This window comes from Mixophyes fleayi, chromosome 9, assembly GCF_038048845.1.
Source record: "Mixophyes fleayi isolate aMixFle1 chromosome 9, aMixFle1.hap1, whole genome shotgun sequence".
Classification (NCBI taxonomy): Eukaryota; Metazoa; Chordata; class Amphibia; order Anura; family Limnodynastidae; genus Mixophyes; species Mixophyes fleayi.
The window spans coordinates 71,360,343-71,379,359 of record NC_134410.1 but is presented as its reverse complement, the minus strand read 5'-3'; the positions used below and the strand labels follow the sequence as shown (position 1 = coordinate 71,379,359).

General features: G+C 42.3%; 1 protein-coding gene across 1 annotated transcript; it reads left to right on the top strand.

The window, feature by feature from the left end:
• The first annotated feature begins 5,970 nt into the window (after positions 1 to 5,970).
• Positions 5,971 to 18,783, top strand: LOC142101832 (uncharacterized). Its single transcript, XM_075186273.1, has 4 exons — positions 5,971 to 6,144; positions 6,350 to 6,433; positions 7,027 to 7,230; positions 18,590 to 18,783. Exons 1-4 carry the CDS (start codon positions 5,982 to 5,984, stop codon positions 18,781 to 18,783), a joined length of 645 nt encoding a protein of 214 aa, XP_075042374.1. The 5' UTR covers positions 5,971 to 5,981.
• Positions 18,784 to 19,017: the final 234 nt, after the last annotated feature.

Here is a 19,017-nt window from a genome sequence, read left to right as displayed (position 1 = left end):
GCACATATAACAGAGGCCAGTGGGTTAGACACAGGTTGTGTCTGGACTATTCAGGTGAGCCAGCGTACTGGCTTTCTCAGATCATGCAGCCTATGGGGAGGGAGGTAGAGATCCAAGGTTCACTGATAGCGAGTGAGTGGCAGCGTGAGGTGCGGGAATCCGCAGTGGGGACCTCACTACTAGCCCGCCGGAGCTGCAAGCTGTCTCAGTTCTAAGGGCCGGAGGTCAGGAATCCAGGTCCCTTTTGTCACAGAGAACCGGTGCTTGCACCCGATGGGTACCGGCAGGAAGCCAAACTCCTCCGTGTGAAGACCGGGTAGTTGGGGAAGCAGGAAGAGGGCAATGGGAAGGAATTTAGGGAAGAGCTCCAGTGATGGTCATCTGATCCCAGTCATTGCCAGGCCACGCCCCCCTAGATACATGTGCTTTTGAAATTGGGAGAAGGTCTGTTGTGCTCTATTACACAAGACGCTGCAGGGTACATCCAATACCTATGTGATTAATAAATTTGCAAAATCACAGAGCGGGGTCAATGACTGCTAAGGCACATGGTGCGCTTAAGTCGCCAACACTCTGCTAATTCCATAGCTGAGTTCTGAACTTCTACTGATATTAATGTAAGCACAAACACAGTGCAGCGGGAGCTTAATTAAATGGGTTTCTATTGGCGAGGAGCTGCGTGCAAGCCTCACATCACCAAGACCAATGCCAAGCGTCAGATGAAGTGGTGTAAAGCACACTGACTCTGGACTGTTTAGCAGTGGAAATGTGTTATGAGGAGCGATGAATCACGCTTCTCTGTTTGGCAGTCAGATGAGTGAGTCTGGGTTTGGTGGATGCCGGGAGAACGTTACCTGCCTGACTGCATTAGGCCAACTGTGAAGTTTGGTAGAGGAGGGATAATTTTATGGGACTGCTTTTCAGGGCTTGGGCTAGATTTATTAAGGAAAGTAAATCAAAAAAATTAGTAGGCTTTCTCCTGTACAAACCATGTTACAATGCAAGAGGTGCAAATCAGTTTATTATTTTGCTTGTAAGTTAAATACTGGCTGATTTTTCATGTAGCACCCAAATACTTTATATTTTATACTGAAATTTAAAGTTGATCTAGGACATGTCCAACCCCAACTATAAATCTGTCCACACATTTTAAATTTAGGTCCCCCTCCAATGCAACATGGTTTTGCGAAGGTACAAAGTTACTAATTTTTTTGCTTTCCTTTCCTTAATGAATCAGGCCCCTTATCTCCATTGAAGGGCAATCTTAATGCTTCAGCACACCAAGTCATTTTGGACAATGCTATGCTCCCAACATTGTGGCAACAGTTTAGGGAAGGCCCTTTCCTATTCCAACTTGACTGTGCCCCAGTGCACAAAGCAAGGACTACAAAAACATGGTTTGATGAGTTCGGTGTGGAAGAACTTGACTGGCCTGCACAGAGCCCTGACCTTAACCCCATCGAACACCTTTGGGATGAGATTGCAAGCCAGGCCTTCTCGTCCAACATCAGTGCTCTACAGAATGAATGAGCACAAAATCCCACAGAAACACTCCAACATGTTTTGAAAAGCCCTCCAAGAAGAGTTAAAGCTGTTATCGCTGCAAAAGGGGAACCAACTCCATATTAACGTATATGTATTTGAATATAATGTCATTACAGTCCCTGTTGGTGTAATGGTCAAGCGTCCGAATACTTTTTGTCCATATAGTGCATATTCTAAGAGCGTGTTCTCTAATATTAATTATGGTGTTTTCATTAATATGTACCTCTGGAAATTCATTTTGTACCTGGCTTAATTATTCCAGCATTTGCTTGCTGCCAAAGAAAATAGACATTTGTAATCAAGTGGACTTTGCTATTGGTGGAAGCACCATTAATTCCATTTTAAATTAAAATCGGTGCTACTCTTGGGAGTTCCTGGTGGTGAGGTGGGCAGCCATAGGGTTAGGAGAGGCCCTGATTTTGGAGGAACTGCCGATTCAGTGGTGGTATCTGACATTACCAGAACACAATCTTGGTGCACTATGCGTTCCTTTTGAAACTCCACATTAGTTTCGTGTTTGAATGGATGAGCCCTAAACATAGAGTAGCTTCCTGCAATCAGACCTAAAAGTAATTTCAGAACAAGATAGTGGCACAGCATCAACTAATAAGGAGAGTAAAAGTTCAGAGAATGCTGATGTCACTGTTTGCTGATAAAGCAAAATCAGTTAAAAAGTGAAATAAAGTAGTAGTGTTTTAAAAGCATAGTGTTTTTTAGAAAGATTATACAGTCCAAAAAGACCATATAACTTCCAAACAAAATGCTCAATAGTGAAAAGTAATGGTTAAAATAATGGTTATATAGGGTTATTTATAGAGATGATCACTGACCCCCGTGTTTTGGTTTTGGTTTTGGATCTGGATTACCGTCGTGTTTTGGTTTTGGTTTTCCAAACCGTCATTGCGTGTTTTGGTTTTGGTTTTGGTTTTGTTTGGTATTGTTTTGCTATTTTGTTTAAAAATCAATGTTTTTGGGCCTAAAATAACCAAATTTAGTGCTCCACCTGTTTCTTGGATAAGTAACGTAATTGTAAAGCTAATAAATTATCCAAAAAACTGTTTAATTCCTGGTAGGCGTTCATTAGATCTACACATAAACCAGATTGTCTTCCTCTCCATCTATGAATATTGGCAATGCAGCAATCGTCTTTGGATGTATATTACACCCTACACTTATACTTAAATATGTAAAGAAATGGACAAAGGCAGTTTGGTTTCTGTCTCTCTAGGCCCCACCTCCAGTTGTAGAAAATACAAAAAAATTCAGCAGTTATAGACTGCACAATATTAATAGAAATGGACAAAGGCAGTTTGGTTTCTGTCTCTATAAGCCCCCCTCCACTTGTCAAAAATACAAAAAAATGCAGCCGCTATAGACTGTACAATATTAATAGAAATGGACAAAGGCAGTTTGGTTTCTGTCTCTATATGCCCCCCTCCACTTGTCGAAAATACAAAAAAATTCAGCCGTTATAGACTGTACAATATTAATTGAAATGGACAAAGGCAGTTTGGTTTCTGTCTCTCTAGACCCCCCTCCACTTGTATAAAATACCAAAAAATTCAGCCGTTATAGACTGTACAATATTAATTGAAATGGTGAAAGCCAGTTTGGTTTCTGTCTCTATAGGCCCCCCTCCACTTCTCGAAAATACATAAAAATTCAGCCGTTATAGACTGTACAATTTTAATAGAAATGGACAAAGGCAGTTTGGTTTCTGTCTCTCTAGGCACCCCTCCACTTGTTGAAAATACCAAAAAATGTAGCCGTTACAGACTGTACAATATTAATTGAAATGGAGATAGCCGGTTTGGTTTCTGTCTCTCTAGGCCCCCCTCCACTTGTATAAAATACCAAAGAATTCAGCCGTTATAGACTGCACAATAATAATTGAAATGGACAAAGGCAGTTTGGTTTCTATCTCTCTAGGCCCCCCTTCCCTTGTATAAAATACCAACAAATTCAGCCGTTTATAGACTGTACAATATTAAGAGAAATGGACAAAAACAGTTTGGGGTCACTCTGTGTATGACACCCTACCCTGAAGGAGAAATTGCCCAAACAGCAGCCTTTCAAGACGGTACGTGATATGGAAATGCCCCAAGTCCCTTTTCTCTTTGGGGGTAGATTGCACCCTACACTTACATAGAAAGTTTTAAAAAGATGTTATCATCATCATCTTCAGCTTCATCCTCACCCTCATCAGTGTGTACGTGATCATCACAGACTATCAATTCATCGCCGCTTGAATCCGCCATTAGAGAACAGTCAGTGCTTGGATGTCTTGGATGGTGAAGGCCTTCCTCGTGGAAGATGCAGTTCATTTTTATAAACATCATTTTCTCCACATTTTTGGGAAGTAACCTTCTACGGCGATCACTGACTAAGTTCCCTGCTGTGCTGAATACTCGTTCAGAGTACACACTGGAGGGTGGGCAGCTTAAGTATTGCAAAGCAAGTTTGTACATGGGTTTCCAAATTGCCTGCTTTTCTTCCCAGTAAGGAAAGGGACTGTCTGACATTTCCATATCAATTACCTCTTAAAAATAATCCTCCACCATCCTTTGCATGTTAATACTCATATTGGATGGAGTTGTGGGCGTCTTCCCTGCTTCTTTTTTGAAAGTTCAATTTTTTACGAGCAGCAGCTGCTTTAGAAACTGAAGGAGGACACGTCATCAAGCCAAGGCCCAGTTCAGCGGAGAACTTGCTGAGCAATTGCTCTTTGCAAAAGTTCCCATCTCATTCATTTTGAATCAAAGACTCAATGTAGGTCCTAAACCTTGGATCAAGCACAGTGGCCAAAACGTACTGATCTGAGTTCAAGATCTTAATGACTCGAGGATCATTGTGAAGCGAATTAAGTACTTGATCGACAAGGCCAACATACTTTGCGGAATTGCTTGCTTTCATCTCCTCCTTCAGTTTCTCAAGCTGCTTTTCCAATAGTCTAATTAAAGGAATGACTTGGCTCAAACTAGCACAATCTGCACTCACTTCACAACTTCAAATGGCTTCAGCATCTTGCACAGCACTGAAAGGATTCCCCACTGTGCAAAAGTGAAATACATGCCCCCTCCTTTCCCAATGTCATGGCTTTTGCAATACGCTTGGATGGCTTTGCGCTGTTCCTCCATCCTCTGCAGCATGTACAGGGTGGAATTCCACCTAGTTACCACCTCTTGCTTAAGTTGGTGGCAGGGCAAGTTAAACTGCTCTTGGAGCTGCTGCAATCTCCTAAATGCTGTGGCCGAATGCCTGAAATGGCCTGAAATCTTATGGGCCACCGAAAGCATCTCCTGCACCTCACGGTTATTTCGTAGAAAGCTCTGCACCACCAAGTTGATGGTGTTAGCAAAACAGGAAATGTGCTGGAAATCACCCAGCTGTAATGCTCACACTACATTGTTGGCGTTATCAGAAATTACATATCCTGGGGAGAGTCCAAGGGCTAGATTTACTATCAGGTGTGATGCATGGCGGCTTCAAACCGCCATGCATCGCGGCGGTTTTCCGGCGTGTTTGCATTGCAAACAGCCGGATTTACTAATGGGCGCATTTCAGCTTCAATTTGAAGCCGCCGGCGATGTAACGGCGGGATGTAATGCTCAAAGCCGCCGGCGGCTTTGAATAGAACATGGCGCTTTTGCTTTAAATGACGGCGCTTTTGTGTAAAGGCGGTTTTTTTGAAAATTACACCTGTCTCCTGGCCTGTTACTATTGGCTATTTTCAAACTCAGGAGATTTGACATCACAAGCCCTATATAAACCACTGGCCTGACACTTTTTTCTCTGATAGGGTTTAGAGGAGTTTTGTGAGAGGAGTTTGGAGGATAGTGGTTTGCTGAGAGTTGGTGTTTGGTGGATTGGTGGAGCGATATCTGATTGAAGTGTGAGTAGTCCTGTGGTTTTTTCCTGTTTTGTACATTTATTTTCTCATTTATTTTCTGTCTTGTATTTTTTGTATTTGACTTGTCCTCTGTCTGTGTTACTTGTGTGTGACTGTGTGGAGAGTGTGTCTGTAGGTAGTGTAGTTTGTTCTTTGTGTTTGTAAGTCCTTCAGTGTTTTGTGTTTTTCTGTCTTCTGGGTAAAAATGTCCAGAGATAGGAGGGGAGCAGAGGCTGAGGAGAGGGAGATGGAGGTTGAGGGGTCAGAGGAGGGAGAGGGAGAGGTTGAGGAGACAGGACAGAGCAGGAAGACCAAGACAGGGAGGAATGTGCGCTTCTCACATGATGAGAATTGTGTGTTGGTGCACAATATCATTCCCTGCTACGAGGTGATCTTGGGGAACCTGGCAGCCCGGACTCCGCTAAGGCGGCGCCACCAATTGTGGGGGAGAGTGTGCGACGCTGTTAACACGGTGGGCCCACTAAAGAGGACAGTGGCGCACTGCCGCAAGAGATTTTCGGACATTAAGAGGAGGTTGAAGGAAAAAATGGCCCAGGAAAGGAGGTCCACAAGACGCACGGGTGGTGGCCCCCCTCTTCGCGTTGAATATACCAGCTATGAGGAGGAGCTGCGGCAGATAATGCCCCGTGAAATAGTGGAGGGAATTAATGTGCAAGACACAGATTCGCCCTCGTTTGCCCAAGGAGTTGGTGAGTGATTTGTCCTTTTTAAGCTAACAATATTGAAAATGTTTTTTTATTGTAAAAGTGTCTTTTTTACTCAATCAGTATGTAAAGGGCAATAATTTTGTTTATAACTGTTTTTTAATGTGCAAACACATGTCTTCCAAAGATTTATTATTTGTAAAAGGCTTTTTGCTGCAAATACATTGTATGCTTTTTCTAATACATCCAGATTCACCTGGACCACAGTTGAGTCCCATTCCTACAGCTACACCTCCACCTTCAGTCAGAGATTCGGCCACAGAAGAGCAAGCAGGTGTGTGATTTATGTTTTTGTGCTAAATAATGGAGTTAATTGTTTTTCTGTGGAAATGTTGCTGGCAAAATTTTTTTTATTAAAATATGGTGTGCTATGCGACCTTAGGGCTACATTTACTAAACTGAGATGTTGGCTAGAGCAACCAATCTGAATATACCTTTACTTTATTTATTGCATTCTACAAAAAGAGAGCTCAAATCTGATTGGTTGCTATAGGCAACGTCTTCACTTTTTTACACACGCAGTTAAGTCAAAATACCCAGCATGTACTACACAGAGGGAGGACTGAAATAGGATTTGTGTACCCCAAGGCACGGTCTAGCCAGATATTGCGTAATAAATCACAATATTTGTAGGTTACAAATACTATGCTTTTTTAGCCCCCTCAACCATACATAGTTCATATGATACTGGGTATTAAAAGGATAATATGTGCATCCTTAAGCAGGTAGCATAGGACAATAAATCATTAATGCAAAAATTGTGAAACAATCTGTAGTTTGTAAAGATTATTCTTTCCTATCAAGTGTTCAGAATGCAATATACAAACATATTATATCCTATATACTTACCGTCATTTTCATACACAGGGCCCTCTTCATACCAGGCACCTCAGGTGGAGTCCCTCCAAATGTCCCCTGAGCCAGATGAGCAAACCATAATCACCCTGGAAACAGTGGATGCCCCTGTGTCTGGTTTCCAGGATGTTGCACCTGGCCCTGCTGAAGCCCCAGCACACCAGCAGCCGGCACCTCAGAGTATGGACCCAGCCCGTGAAATGGCGCAGTCTATTGGTGCTTTCCAGCAGCAGCAATCAGTCTTCATGGAGAGCCAAACTCACAACATTTCCCAAATTGCGGCCCAGTTGAGGCGGATACACCGCACAAATAGCCAAATTCCTGCTGCAATCAATCGTCTGGCTAATGCCTGGGAGCAATCCAATCTGCAGATGGCCCAAATGACTGGGGCTGTGGAGGCATTAAATTCCTCCGTTCGCGAGGGGAATGCGAACCTGACCCGGCTGGCAGGCCAACTGCAGCAAGAACTCATTGCCCGCTTGCCTTCACCCTTTTCCTCGGCCACCACAAGTACCGCTAGTACGCCAAGCAGATCGGCACAGAGTACTCCTCCAAGGAGAGGTGCTCGCACCAGGGGTGGGCCAGGGAGAGGACAGAGTGGGGCAAAACATAGCGATATGCAAGCAAAAAGGCGTCGCTAGCGCTAACACATGACTATTGCCTCATGCTTTTTTTACTTTGTATAAGCATTATCCTTTATTATTTATTGTGTTGTACTGCAATAAATGCAGTTAAATTTCTATGGTGTCAGTGTTTATTTTCTGCTAATTAAACAAGAGTATAGTGATGTTTTAAAAAACTAGGCACTCAAATCATTTACACATTGCCCTCTGACTGTCACAAACATTGCACTCACATCAAACACATTTTAGAGAATTAAATGTTTTTCCTATTGTGTAGTAGTTTGTAATGAGACGGACTCTAATCTGCCTTCCGCCCTCTGTGCTCTGCACATCACCAGATGTGACACAGACCCCTTCTGCTTCAGTGTGTACTGCACTAATCGGTGGGGTAAATTGATGTAATGCTAGATTATGTATAAAACAGCCAGCCAGGATAATATCAGACCCCTTTTCAGGTGCATACATAACCACCCCACCAGATTATTCTAGTAAGCTGAACCTGGTTTACCAAAGTACAAATGTACGCTATAACACACCTCTACTAGTGGGTTTGTGCCTGAATTTGTGCTGTGCAGATGTGTGAGGATGCAGCAGAGGAGTCATCAGCCAGAAACCCATTCTTTATTGAGTACAGTTAAAATTGCTTTTACACTCTGTTAAGGGATTTGTTGCAATATTAAACAAATGTTGAACTTAGTAAAAAAATTGCATCGTGGGAAAACAGAAGAGAAAAAGAAACCCAAATTACACTGCCATTACAAGACACTGGCCTTTTAACATATACAATCCCAAAGGGACAAACTTTGCACATGAAATGGCCCTTTCCCTTCTGTTCAGATTGACCAAATACCTGAAACAGAACACTGTTTGAACAATCTCGCCGCTCACAAGCAGCGCTTTCATTTTGGTCTTTTGAATGGCGGTTTTCCGGCGCCTTTATAAACCCCCTAATAGTAAATCCGGCTGTTTGTATGTGGAGCATTGTTGAAACCGTCACGGCGCTTTATACAGAAGCGGGTTTGAAAACATCATTTCTGGCCGTTTGGATGGCGGGTTTAGCGTTAGTAAATCCGGCGATGGCTAAACCGCCGGCAAACCCGCCGAAAGTCGGCGGCTTTACAAACACGCCTGATAGTAAATCTAGCCCCAAGTGGTAAAAGCCATGTATCAATCACATCTCTTAGTTTGCGTAACAAATTGTCAGCTGTATGCCTGTTAGTGAAGCCGGTGATACAAAGAGTGGCCTGCCTTTGACAAATGTTACGTAGTGGTGTACATGCTGCTGCTGTTCCTGCTGGTGAAGGTAAATGACCAACCCAGTGGGCTGTCACAGTCATATAGTCTTTGGTTTGCCCACTTTCACTTGTCCACATATCTGTGGTTAAGTGGACAGTGGGCAGAATGGCTTTTTTCAGTGCATTCTCTACATTTGTACACACTTTTTGGTAGAGTTGTGGAATAGCTTCACGTGAAAAATGGTGTCGCAATGGAATTCTGTAGCGCGGACACAAAACCTCAATTAACTGTGAAAAACCAGCTGCGTTTATTGGGGATATTGTATGCAAATCTATCACTAACATGGCAGCCATGGCGTCTGTGATTCACTTGGCGACTGGGTGACTGCTGTCATATTTGCTTCCCCTAGCAAATGATTGTTTCACAGTTAATTGTTGAAATGTAGGACTGCTCTTTTTCTTGCCCTTCCTCTGGGCTGTCAATTCACCCCCAGCAGCAGCAACAGCAGCAGCAGTGGGACTAACGCTTTCTTCAGAGGAATCAATTATAGTGCAGGAGTCATCCAGCCTTAATAAGTGGGATGCAGGGATAACTCCGAGCGCTACTGAGCATATTGATGAGGATGGTGTGGTGGGTGTATTTTATAGTCGTCGGGATGTCGGTGACCGGAGGGTCCTAGCTGATGATGGAGTGCTTGTAATTTCTTTGGAAGAACTTTCAGCTTTTCCCAACACTTTGCCATGAACTCTCGTCAAATGGCATAACATAGACTAGGTTCCAAGATGGTTAAGGTCCCTCCCTCGACTGACTGTGGCTTGACATACACTACAAATGGCTATACAGTTGTTGTCTGGATTGGGGTAGAAATAATTCCACACATAAGAAGTGAATTTTTTTGTTTTATGGCCTGACATGACAATGGCCTTTTTCTTGTCATGTGCCAGAACTGCTGCCACTGGTGCAGGACTTACACAAACAACCTCATCCTCATCAACATCATTATTAGTGCCCTCGTCGCCTCTACAAATCTCCCCCTCATCCTCTTCTATTTCCATAGTGGCATCCTCAATTTGTGTATCACCGGCTACACTCGGGCTGTTCAGGCACACATCAGCAGAACTTCTGAAAGGGTCCCTCTTTATGGGTACACTAACAGAATGCTCACAATTAGACATCCCACTGTTGGATGGACTCTCCACAGGGATTGGTGTCATTTGTGATTCACAGCAAACATTATCCTCTAATGCCTTACTGTTATCTTGCAGCTCGGCTTTGAAGCATAACAGTAGTTGTGCACCACTTGTAGGCTCAGTAACATTTTTAGATCTGCCACTAATAGAGAAAGGTGAAGGCCTCATTCTCTCTTTGCCACTGCGTGTGTAGAATGACATGTTGGCAATTTATTTTTATCGGCACTTAACTTTTCCTCAGTTACACTTCTTTTTCGCTTCAACACGGTAAAAAAAAATTTGGTGTGTGTGTTTTTTTGACTGATTTCAAAAGACTGTGTAGTTTGACATCGCCTTTCCCAGATGACGTACTGGGAACACTACCATCAGGACTGGTGACAGAACATGGTTGCTCATTCTGCTCATATGTGGACTGCTTTGAATCCATTATGAGCCCAAAGCACTTGTAGTGCTACAAATTGTTTTAGATACTGCTGACAAATATGACTTTTGACAGCCAGAAAAATTAATGCAAACGAATGGGGGACACCCCAAAAGAATGGGGGACACCCCAAAATCACTTGGAGTGCTAAATATATTTTTTTGACACTGCTGCCAAATAGGACTTTTGACAGCCAGAAAAATTAATGCAAAAGAATGAACTGAACAAAAACCTCCTCTATCCTCCTCTTACTGCTGTAACAACTGGTATTAAGATTAGAATGGTATTGAATAGAAACAATAATAAGTCCAATTACTGCTCTGTCCCTGCGCTGATATAGCCAATGTGACCTAACCCTGCTTTCTCCCTCTGTCAAATGACGATGGATTGCTGTGGAGGCTGGTATTTATGCTTTTCAAATTTCGCGAGAACCAAGCTCAGAAATACGAATACGTCACGATGATGTTTTGCCTCGATTTCGAATCCGAACGGGTGGGAGAGTACCGAGCGTGCTCGGCTCGGTGCTCGGATAGGCTAAATTCGGATGAATTCGGATCTCGGGGAACTGAGCCCGCCCATCTCAAGTTATTTATAAATATCAAACCCTCCAACATGACCATTTTCATCCAGTACAAATTGCTCTGCTCTCAAACTTACCTCTTGATTTTTCTATGGTAGTTAACTGTGATTAATTAATTGATATTTTAAGGAGGTGATTAGTACCTGTATATTTTCCAAACATGGCCCCCAACATTCCAGGTTCCGTTCAAGCAGCAATTGAGTTTAACAAGGCAGCAGGTAAGAGAGATCCATCCTGATTTTGGTGGGACAATTACGATTTTGGCGGACTGCCAAGCTATCAGGACAGGCATGCCCTACTTAATCCTGCACTGCTAATTAAATTGGAGCTGTGTGCACGAAACAAAGGTTATTCAACAGAAAAATCTGCTTTTCTCTGTTAAACCTATGAATAGAGATTTAGAATAATCCCCGCCCCCCCCCCTTTACCACAGAGATAATTTTAATAGCGTGCAAATGAAGAGTATTGGGAGTTGGCGGACTCGTCCTTTGCTAGCTTCGGCAGTTAGTGCACGCTGGCCCACTTGGTTGGTATAGCCTCTGGGGCTAAAGGTTGCAGATCAACTCCTGGTGGGGGGAATTTGGGGATGGAGGCTGGCCTGGGTAGACATGGGGGAGCTCTTCATGCCCGCATAACTGACAGACTGTTAAAGAGTAAGTAGTTCATTAAACAACAGTCATTTTTAAAGTAAGTCTGATTCATTGCATCTCACTAAGAAGTGTGTGAATATATTTCTCTGTATGCTAATTCAATTAAGGATGCTGCGTGTGATGAAAAATGGAAATAATAATGTACATATCTATGTATAATGTGTATATATATATATATATATATATATATATATATATATATATATATATATATACACATTTTTTCTGTTTGCTTATATCTTGCCGGTATATATATTTATGAATAATGTACATGTATATATTTCTGTATTTCTGTTATAAATATATATATATGTGTAATGTATATGTATATATTGCTGATATAAATCTATAACTATGTGTTGTGCATGTATATATTGCTATTATAAAGAAAGCTATTAGACGGCACTCCAGGGATTTAATTCAAATAGGTGCAGTTATAGATATATATCTATGTATAATGTAAATTTATATATTGCTGAATGTATTATACAGTTTGCACATGCACAGAGAGCTCCCTATGACAGTCTTCGATTGATTTTTGTTACTTCCTGGCATGAGGTCAGGTCAGAGATGTCCCAGTGTGGAGCTAAACAAGGGAGTGCTGATCATTCAAAGCAATTTTCGCCCTGGGCTCAACTTTGTCTAGGCCCTGTTTAAGACTAATGGTGCAAGTTCTGAAAGGACTGCATCTTTAGTCAGTGTAAGAGGTTTTAACTGTGTAGGTTAGGTTGTAACCAGGGCCGCCGAGAGAGAGGGGGGCGGGTACTAATTACCCGGGCATGTCAGGGGCCCCGGTCCGGGCCCTTGCGCTGCTGATTTTTTTTTTGTTTTGTTTTTTTTCAAAACGTTTTTTTATTCTTTTATTTAAGGTGGAGGCCAAGACTGAACTCTTTGTGTACACACTGCATTTTTTCTATACTACACTTTGGTGCTTGATGTCCTGAAAGTGAGGAGTGCTTGGACATATGTGACGCTCGGGCGAATTGAGATCCTAGTGATTTTGATGTGTTAGCCACGCCCCAATGGCGCATTTGCCACGCCCCCAAATGCATGACCACACCCCCGTTTTGTTTTTTTACCATACTCAACTATGAGGGGAGCCCCATGAATTTGTTGTACCGGGGCCCTGAATTCCTCTTAGCAGCCCTGGTTGTAACTCACAGAATTGTAGTATACTGGTTAATATAAAGATGTCTATGGTATTTATTTTTGTTAGTAGCCTGGTACAACCTGTTATAATTCACCTGAATCAAAGTGTTACCCTGGTAAACCTCTCATCATATGCAAGAAGAAAATATAATAAACCTGGACTGAGAGTACAGCACCATCTAGTGGCTGAGCTGGTGATCTGTTTAATCAGAAAGCTAACCTAACTTCATGATATTGACAGATTGATGTGTGAAAATATTTGTTTTTTAATGTATATTGTATATGTTAATTTAAAAAATCAATATTTATAAAATTAATTCCTATTAAATTATAACAATGAATTTCTATGACATTATTTAAAAGTTGTGTGGCAATAAAAAAATATATTTTCCTGTATATTTTATTGTAAGCTTTTAACAACTATATAATGCTTCTAATTTGTTATGTTTAAACATAGCATCATTTAAATAATAATTTTACAATTACAAAAGTTACTAGTTTGTGGAATACATATTTTGTATATAGAGTCTACAGATGTACAGTTATGACATCCAGCTGTTGATTCATAATCCTGCTTTCCACATCAAACTACATACAGTATGCATGTTTATAAACTATGTATATTTGTGTGTTGAAATGTTATATTGTAATGTGTACTTTTGTTGTTTAACCATCTCAGTCCCATTGTCATAAATTATATGGATGCAATTAACCTTTTCTCAAAAAATGATGTTACGGACTTAACTCTCCTCCATTCCAGCTCCGCGCTATGTCGGAAGCAGCACTTCCGGGTTCAGCGGTCATATGACCGCAACTTGGGGCGGGGGATTCAAATCTCACCTGGTATTTAATCTTCACTCACCGAGTGTCAGAGCAACTTACCTGCCTCCTGGCTCCTGTTCCTCCGTGGATCTCTGTGCTTGCAGCTCCTGTGTGTTAACCCCTGTGTACCAGTAACTGTCTGTGTGACGATTCTGCCTCTCCTGCCCCTGTGTACCGACACGGCTTGCTGACTCTTCTTTGTCTTCTGGTGACCCTGACCCGGCTTGTCTGACGTTGCTTTGCCTAAGTCCTGTACCGAACCCTGATATTCCTCACGCTGAACCTGCCCGCTGTTTATGTACTTCTTTGCTCTCCTGTGCACCAGTCCTGGCTGTCTGACTACGCTCTCTCTACTTGCTCCTTCACCCGCTATACTACATCTTGAGGCGAACCTGAGGATGGCAACCTGCGACTCCTGCCTTGGGTGTAGGAGACCTCAAGTGGGTCGGGATCACTGCTTTGGTAGCTAAAATGAGATATTTCAAGAATGATTTTTTGAAACTAGAGATTGGTGAGTTGGTTTTGTTATATCCAAAAGGCAGAGTTATCAAGGACTTCATCTCCCAGTATATCTGAAGAGACCGCTGTAGTGAATATAGAGAACTTAAAGTTATTTATAAGGGATAAATCATAACTTCAGTGTAAATATGTTATATCAAATTAATCCATTGATAAGTTTAGCTAAAGTGTAAAATGTGAAGACAGAAAATCTAATGTAAATGTATTGGAGGGATTTGCACATTCCAGTGTGAGAAGATAGAAGTGTCACCTAAGGCAGCTTCAAAGGGCTCTTGCTGTGAGATATATCCTGACACAAGTGAGTTTTTGGACTCCTGAATAGACTTTGTGGAGCCGGTGACAGCTGGATATCTTTGCAGCCCAAGACAGCATTTTGAAGGCCTATACAGGTATATAGAAATATGAGCTTCCAAGGAAAATGCCTTCATAGTTCATATTTTGGGAAATCCGGGTGGTACTCCATACTGAGGAGCAGAAATCACAACAGGGTTGTGAATGACAGGTACGGGTGGTATCCTGGAACAGCTAAAATCACATTTCTTTGGAAAAGGTATGTCAAATTGTCAAAATTTCATCACTGGTGTCAAAAAATGTACCGATTTATTATTAATAATGAAATTGTTTCTGTGTGACGCTCCACAGAAAAGTTAAGTTACATAGTAGAATTGGGTAGTAAATCAGGCAATATGCAAATGCAAATGCTGATTGAAAAAGTGTCACATGCCACAACCCACCGGGGGCAGAAAGAGGTGTGGAGGTGTCTTTAAAAATCTGAAACCAGTTACAGCAGCTTGTCAGACTTTTTGGAAAATCAATTCACATTGATAAGCTGTCCATCTTCCTTGCCAATTTCCCATGGCACAGAGTATGCCATTCATGTAAGTGACACTCTGAATGTAACCCTGTTTATTTTAAACTATATTGCTTGTGTATGTCAATCTATTAATCGTTTATTAATTCATTTTTATTTCTAAATGCCCTGTACTTTTGTATATTAAATCCATAACCTTCACGGATCATACAAATCGAATTAATTTAAATTTCAATTTTCTGGTACTCTAGTGGTGCCAGAGGCTTCCTTATATAGGGTGAAGTTAGGCTTGATTAGCAGGTAATAGATTTGGGTCTTCAGGGCGTACCTGACCGCTGATATTGAGGCTAAAGAGTTTCCCATTGCCTAGCAACAGGACATGGTGCCTTCTGCGCAAGCTCCCGCAAAGAGTCGGGCCGGGAGAAGCAAGGGGACGCATCCGACGGAAGCAGCAGGCACACAAAGGAAGAGGATAACGCCTGACACTATAAAATCTTGCGCCGTTTCCTCCTGATGACCACCCAGAGAACATTGCCTATCTGACACGTTTAAGAAATTTAAGTTACCTCTGACAAGCATCTTACCATACAATGACAGCCAAGCTGTCAGAAAACTTTGATGGAAGTCTCGACCCATTTAAAAATTTTAAACTTTCCTTCAAATTCTATCCACATAGTTCCTGAGTGCAATCTGGGAACAAAAGAAGGTCCTGCAAACTTTAAACTATAGTTATTTTATTGACTTATTCACAATATAATATGTTTCTATTCCCCACTTCCTCAGATACTTGAGACCAGATTCCAAATATGGTGGGAGGTAGTTCTGAGTTCAACTACCTCTATTGAGAGTACCACTTAGCATCCAAGATTCTACAAAAAGCAGTATCTAATTCCTAATACTGTTAAACCACAGAGAACTAACATATGAGTCCAAGTTTCCAAAATTGACTCTTAGAAACTGGGAGTCAAAGAAAACCATTGGATTCAACATATCCAAACCAAACTCTTTTCTCTGTAGGTAAGTGATCCCTCTTTTTATTGGATTCAGTCTGTTGCTCTATAAGAGCTGTAAGGACAGAATAGAGAGCCTGGCTGAAAAAGAAGCTGTCAAAGGAAAAATTACAGCAACATGCAAAAAACAGGAACCAAGAAAGTCTTAAACATTGTAATCCTTTCTTTGCAATTCAGTTTTTCCACCGCTGAACCTTTGTATTTCATGTTCCAACTTCTCCTCCCAATTTATCTTGGCACTATCTTCCTTACCAAATTTTACCCCTAATATCTTAATATTAGAGTGGGCCTTAGCAATTTCAGGATAATCAAAATCAGAATCACCTTACAGTTTCCAGAAAGTTTCAATCTTCTTAAGGCTGACCAGAGACCCTTAGCCTCTGAATAGCTTCTAATGGCCATAGATAATCTATGGCCTGCATGAGTCTGAGACTCAACTACAATCACATTATCTGCATATGTGACTACAGTCAGAGGTAAGCTGTGTGGGACCGGTATCCCTCGAAAACCACAAACATGTAATGTCATAAAAAATGGGTCAATGGCAAAGACATACAAGAGCAACTCTACCTCACCCCCGCCTCAGCTCTGAAAGTTTCACACTGCCAGCCATTAATCAGAAGGAAGCTCTCTACCTAATTATACAAAGATATTGAAAAATCAACAATTTGACCCAGGATACCGTATTTTGACAAAGTTGCCCACAGTTGTTACGCCGACAGTCAGTACACAAACTCACAGAACTAGTTGGGGGAGGTCTTCACCTTTAGCACCCGCCTCTCCCATAGAGCTTTATACACTCATCGGTACTCAGATGCCCCCAGGACTGATCTCCAGATGTAGTGTGAGTTTGTAATACAAAACCGTAGCGGCAGGCCAGGAGGCAGCGTAGATGGCAGCAAATGGTCAGACGAAAGTCGAGGTCAGAGGTCACTAGCAAGCAGAATAATCAGGAAACACGCCAAAGGTCAGGGTCACAGGCAATAGAGCGGTGTCCAAGGAACAGGCAAATGAATCAGGGTCACAGGCAAACAGGCAAGGTCCAAGTTACAGGCAGGGGTCATACACAGAAAATCAATCCAGAAGGTATACACCTAAACAGCACAGGAGCAGGTTAGCAGACAGGGAACTGGATGCTCTAACTGGCAGAGAGGCTAAGCCCTCCCTGCCTTATATACTGAGGCTAGCCAATCGGGCTTGGCCCTGTAATCATCATCATCAGGCCCCAGGTAATAAATTAATAGGGGATTAATCAGCCCGCAGGCTGTGCAGAACTAGCGCACGCGCCCAGATGCTTAATATTGCTGGGGCGTGCTAATGGAGTGCTCAGCTTCCGGCCGTTGCCCTGTCAACGGTCAGGCCGAGTAGAGGAAGTGACGTCCCGGTCATCATAGCGACGGCCGGGACACAGGTGAGAGAGTCGTGGTGGCTGGGCACCGCCGCGACTCATAACAACAGTTAATCATGATAGAGTATATCAAAGGCTTTAGTCTGGTCTTGACTAACAACATACTTCCCTCACCCAAAGGTTTTGCATCTCTCAAACATCTGTCTTATTGAGATAACTGCTCCAGAGATGTTCTGCCCTTTTACTGTGCCAAGCTGACAGACACACTAATCTAGAAAACAAGATTTTTGCAACAATCTTCCTATTGACATTCAAGAGGGTTATTGGCCTCCAATACTTAATGTCACCAGATTCTTTACCCTTGGACCACAGACTTAACGATGACACACTTATGGACTGAGGTATCCAGAGCTTTTCAAAACAGCTTTTATACACATCCACCAGAATTGGAGAAATGAGGTCTTTAAATTTTTTATAAAACCTTGTTATTATACCATCTGGTCCTGGTGCCTTCTTTTGACGCAAGTTATTAATAGCCTCCTTTACCACTTCCACCGCTAATTCTGCTGCCAAGTGGGAGAAATCCAAATTATTAGTATCAGGTTTAGGAGTTTCCTTCAAGAGCTATCTTTTCTTTTCTTTATCCACAACCTTTTTCTGAAAGAGCATAGTACGGTTTCACCACTCCCAAAATACCCACCTGAGAATCTTGTAAATTACCATGTGAGTCAATGAAGCCTGCTATTATTTATTTTTGTAACTCTCTCTGCAATTTTCAAAAGAATAAGGTGCCCCTGGGGACCCATAATCTCTTTACAGGATCAAAGATTTGTATCTGCTGTACTAATGCTGCTTTATTTCAGACTTCAACCAGATGATCTTTTGTCCCACATCCCTCCCCTACAAATAAAGTGACTCCAATTCTTTACCAAGTCTTAGATACTGGCTATACTTACTCTTTCCTCTGCTAACTGACAGCCTTTTAAATAGAGAAATAATATACTTCTTGATATCCTCCCACCAATCAGCATAATAAAAATTCATAAATTCGTAAATTTTATAATTATCCTTTCTATTTCTCAAACACTTTTTTTCCCTCCATGGTTGAGTAACGCCTGTGGGGAACAGGACAGACGCACACAGATGAACTTACCTTACAAACGATGGTCACCTCCTGTCCGCTTATGATGCCCCAGCCGCTGTCCTGTCCCAGCAGATCAGCAAACCGAACATCTTTCACCTCCAACCACTTCCCTCTACGGAAGAAACAGGAATTACGCCCGTGCCTACCAGAAAAGGGCTGTCCGAGACCACGGCAACGAGCGGAGACACTGTAGTCAAGCTTGCTTGCCGCCACTTCGCTTTTCTCTTGCCAAGGGCGTGGGGGACTACGAGTACTTGAGTACTTGAGACCAGGAACAGTCCCGCCTCAAGCACCCCACTCACCTCTCGGTGAGGGCTTAACCGAAAGAGGGAATCGAGCACTATACTCACCGGGCACTCCGACCACTGGTTCCTGCTTTCCTGCTCCTTCCCGACACCTGTGGGCGACAGAGAACACACAGCCTCCCTCTACTCTACCATTGAGGCTAAGGTATACACCCACAAAACTACTTACTTACTACAACAGGCGACCCGACCCTA

Bases quoted from the DNA above. Each gene is read 5' to 3' on its own strand.
- LOC142101832 (XM_075186273.1), top strand. From the start codon at position 5,982: ATGGCCCAGGAAAGGAGGTCCACAAGACGCACGGGTGGTGGCCCCCCT. The intron at 6,434-7,026 runs GTGTGTGATTTA...TTTCATACACAG, and splicing joins GGCCACAGAAGAGCAAGCAG to GGCCCTCTTCATACCAGGCA. The intron at 7,231-18,589 runs GTGCTTTCCAGC...CTGTCCCAGCAG, and splicing joins TGAAATGGCGCAGTCTATTG to ATCAGCAAACCGAACATCTT.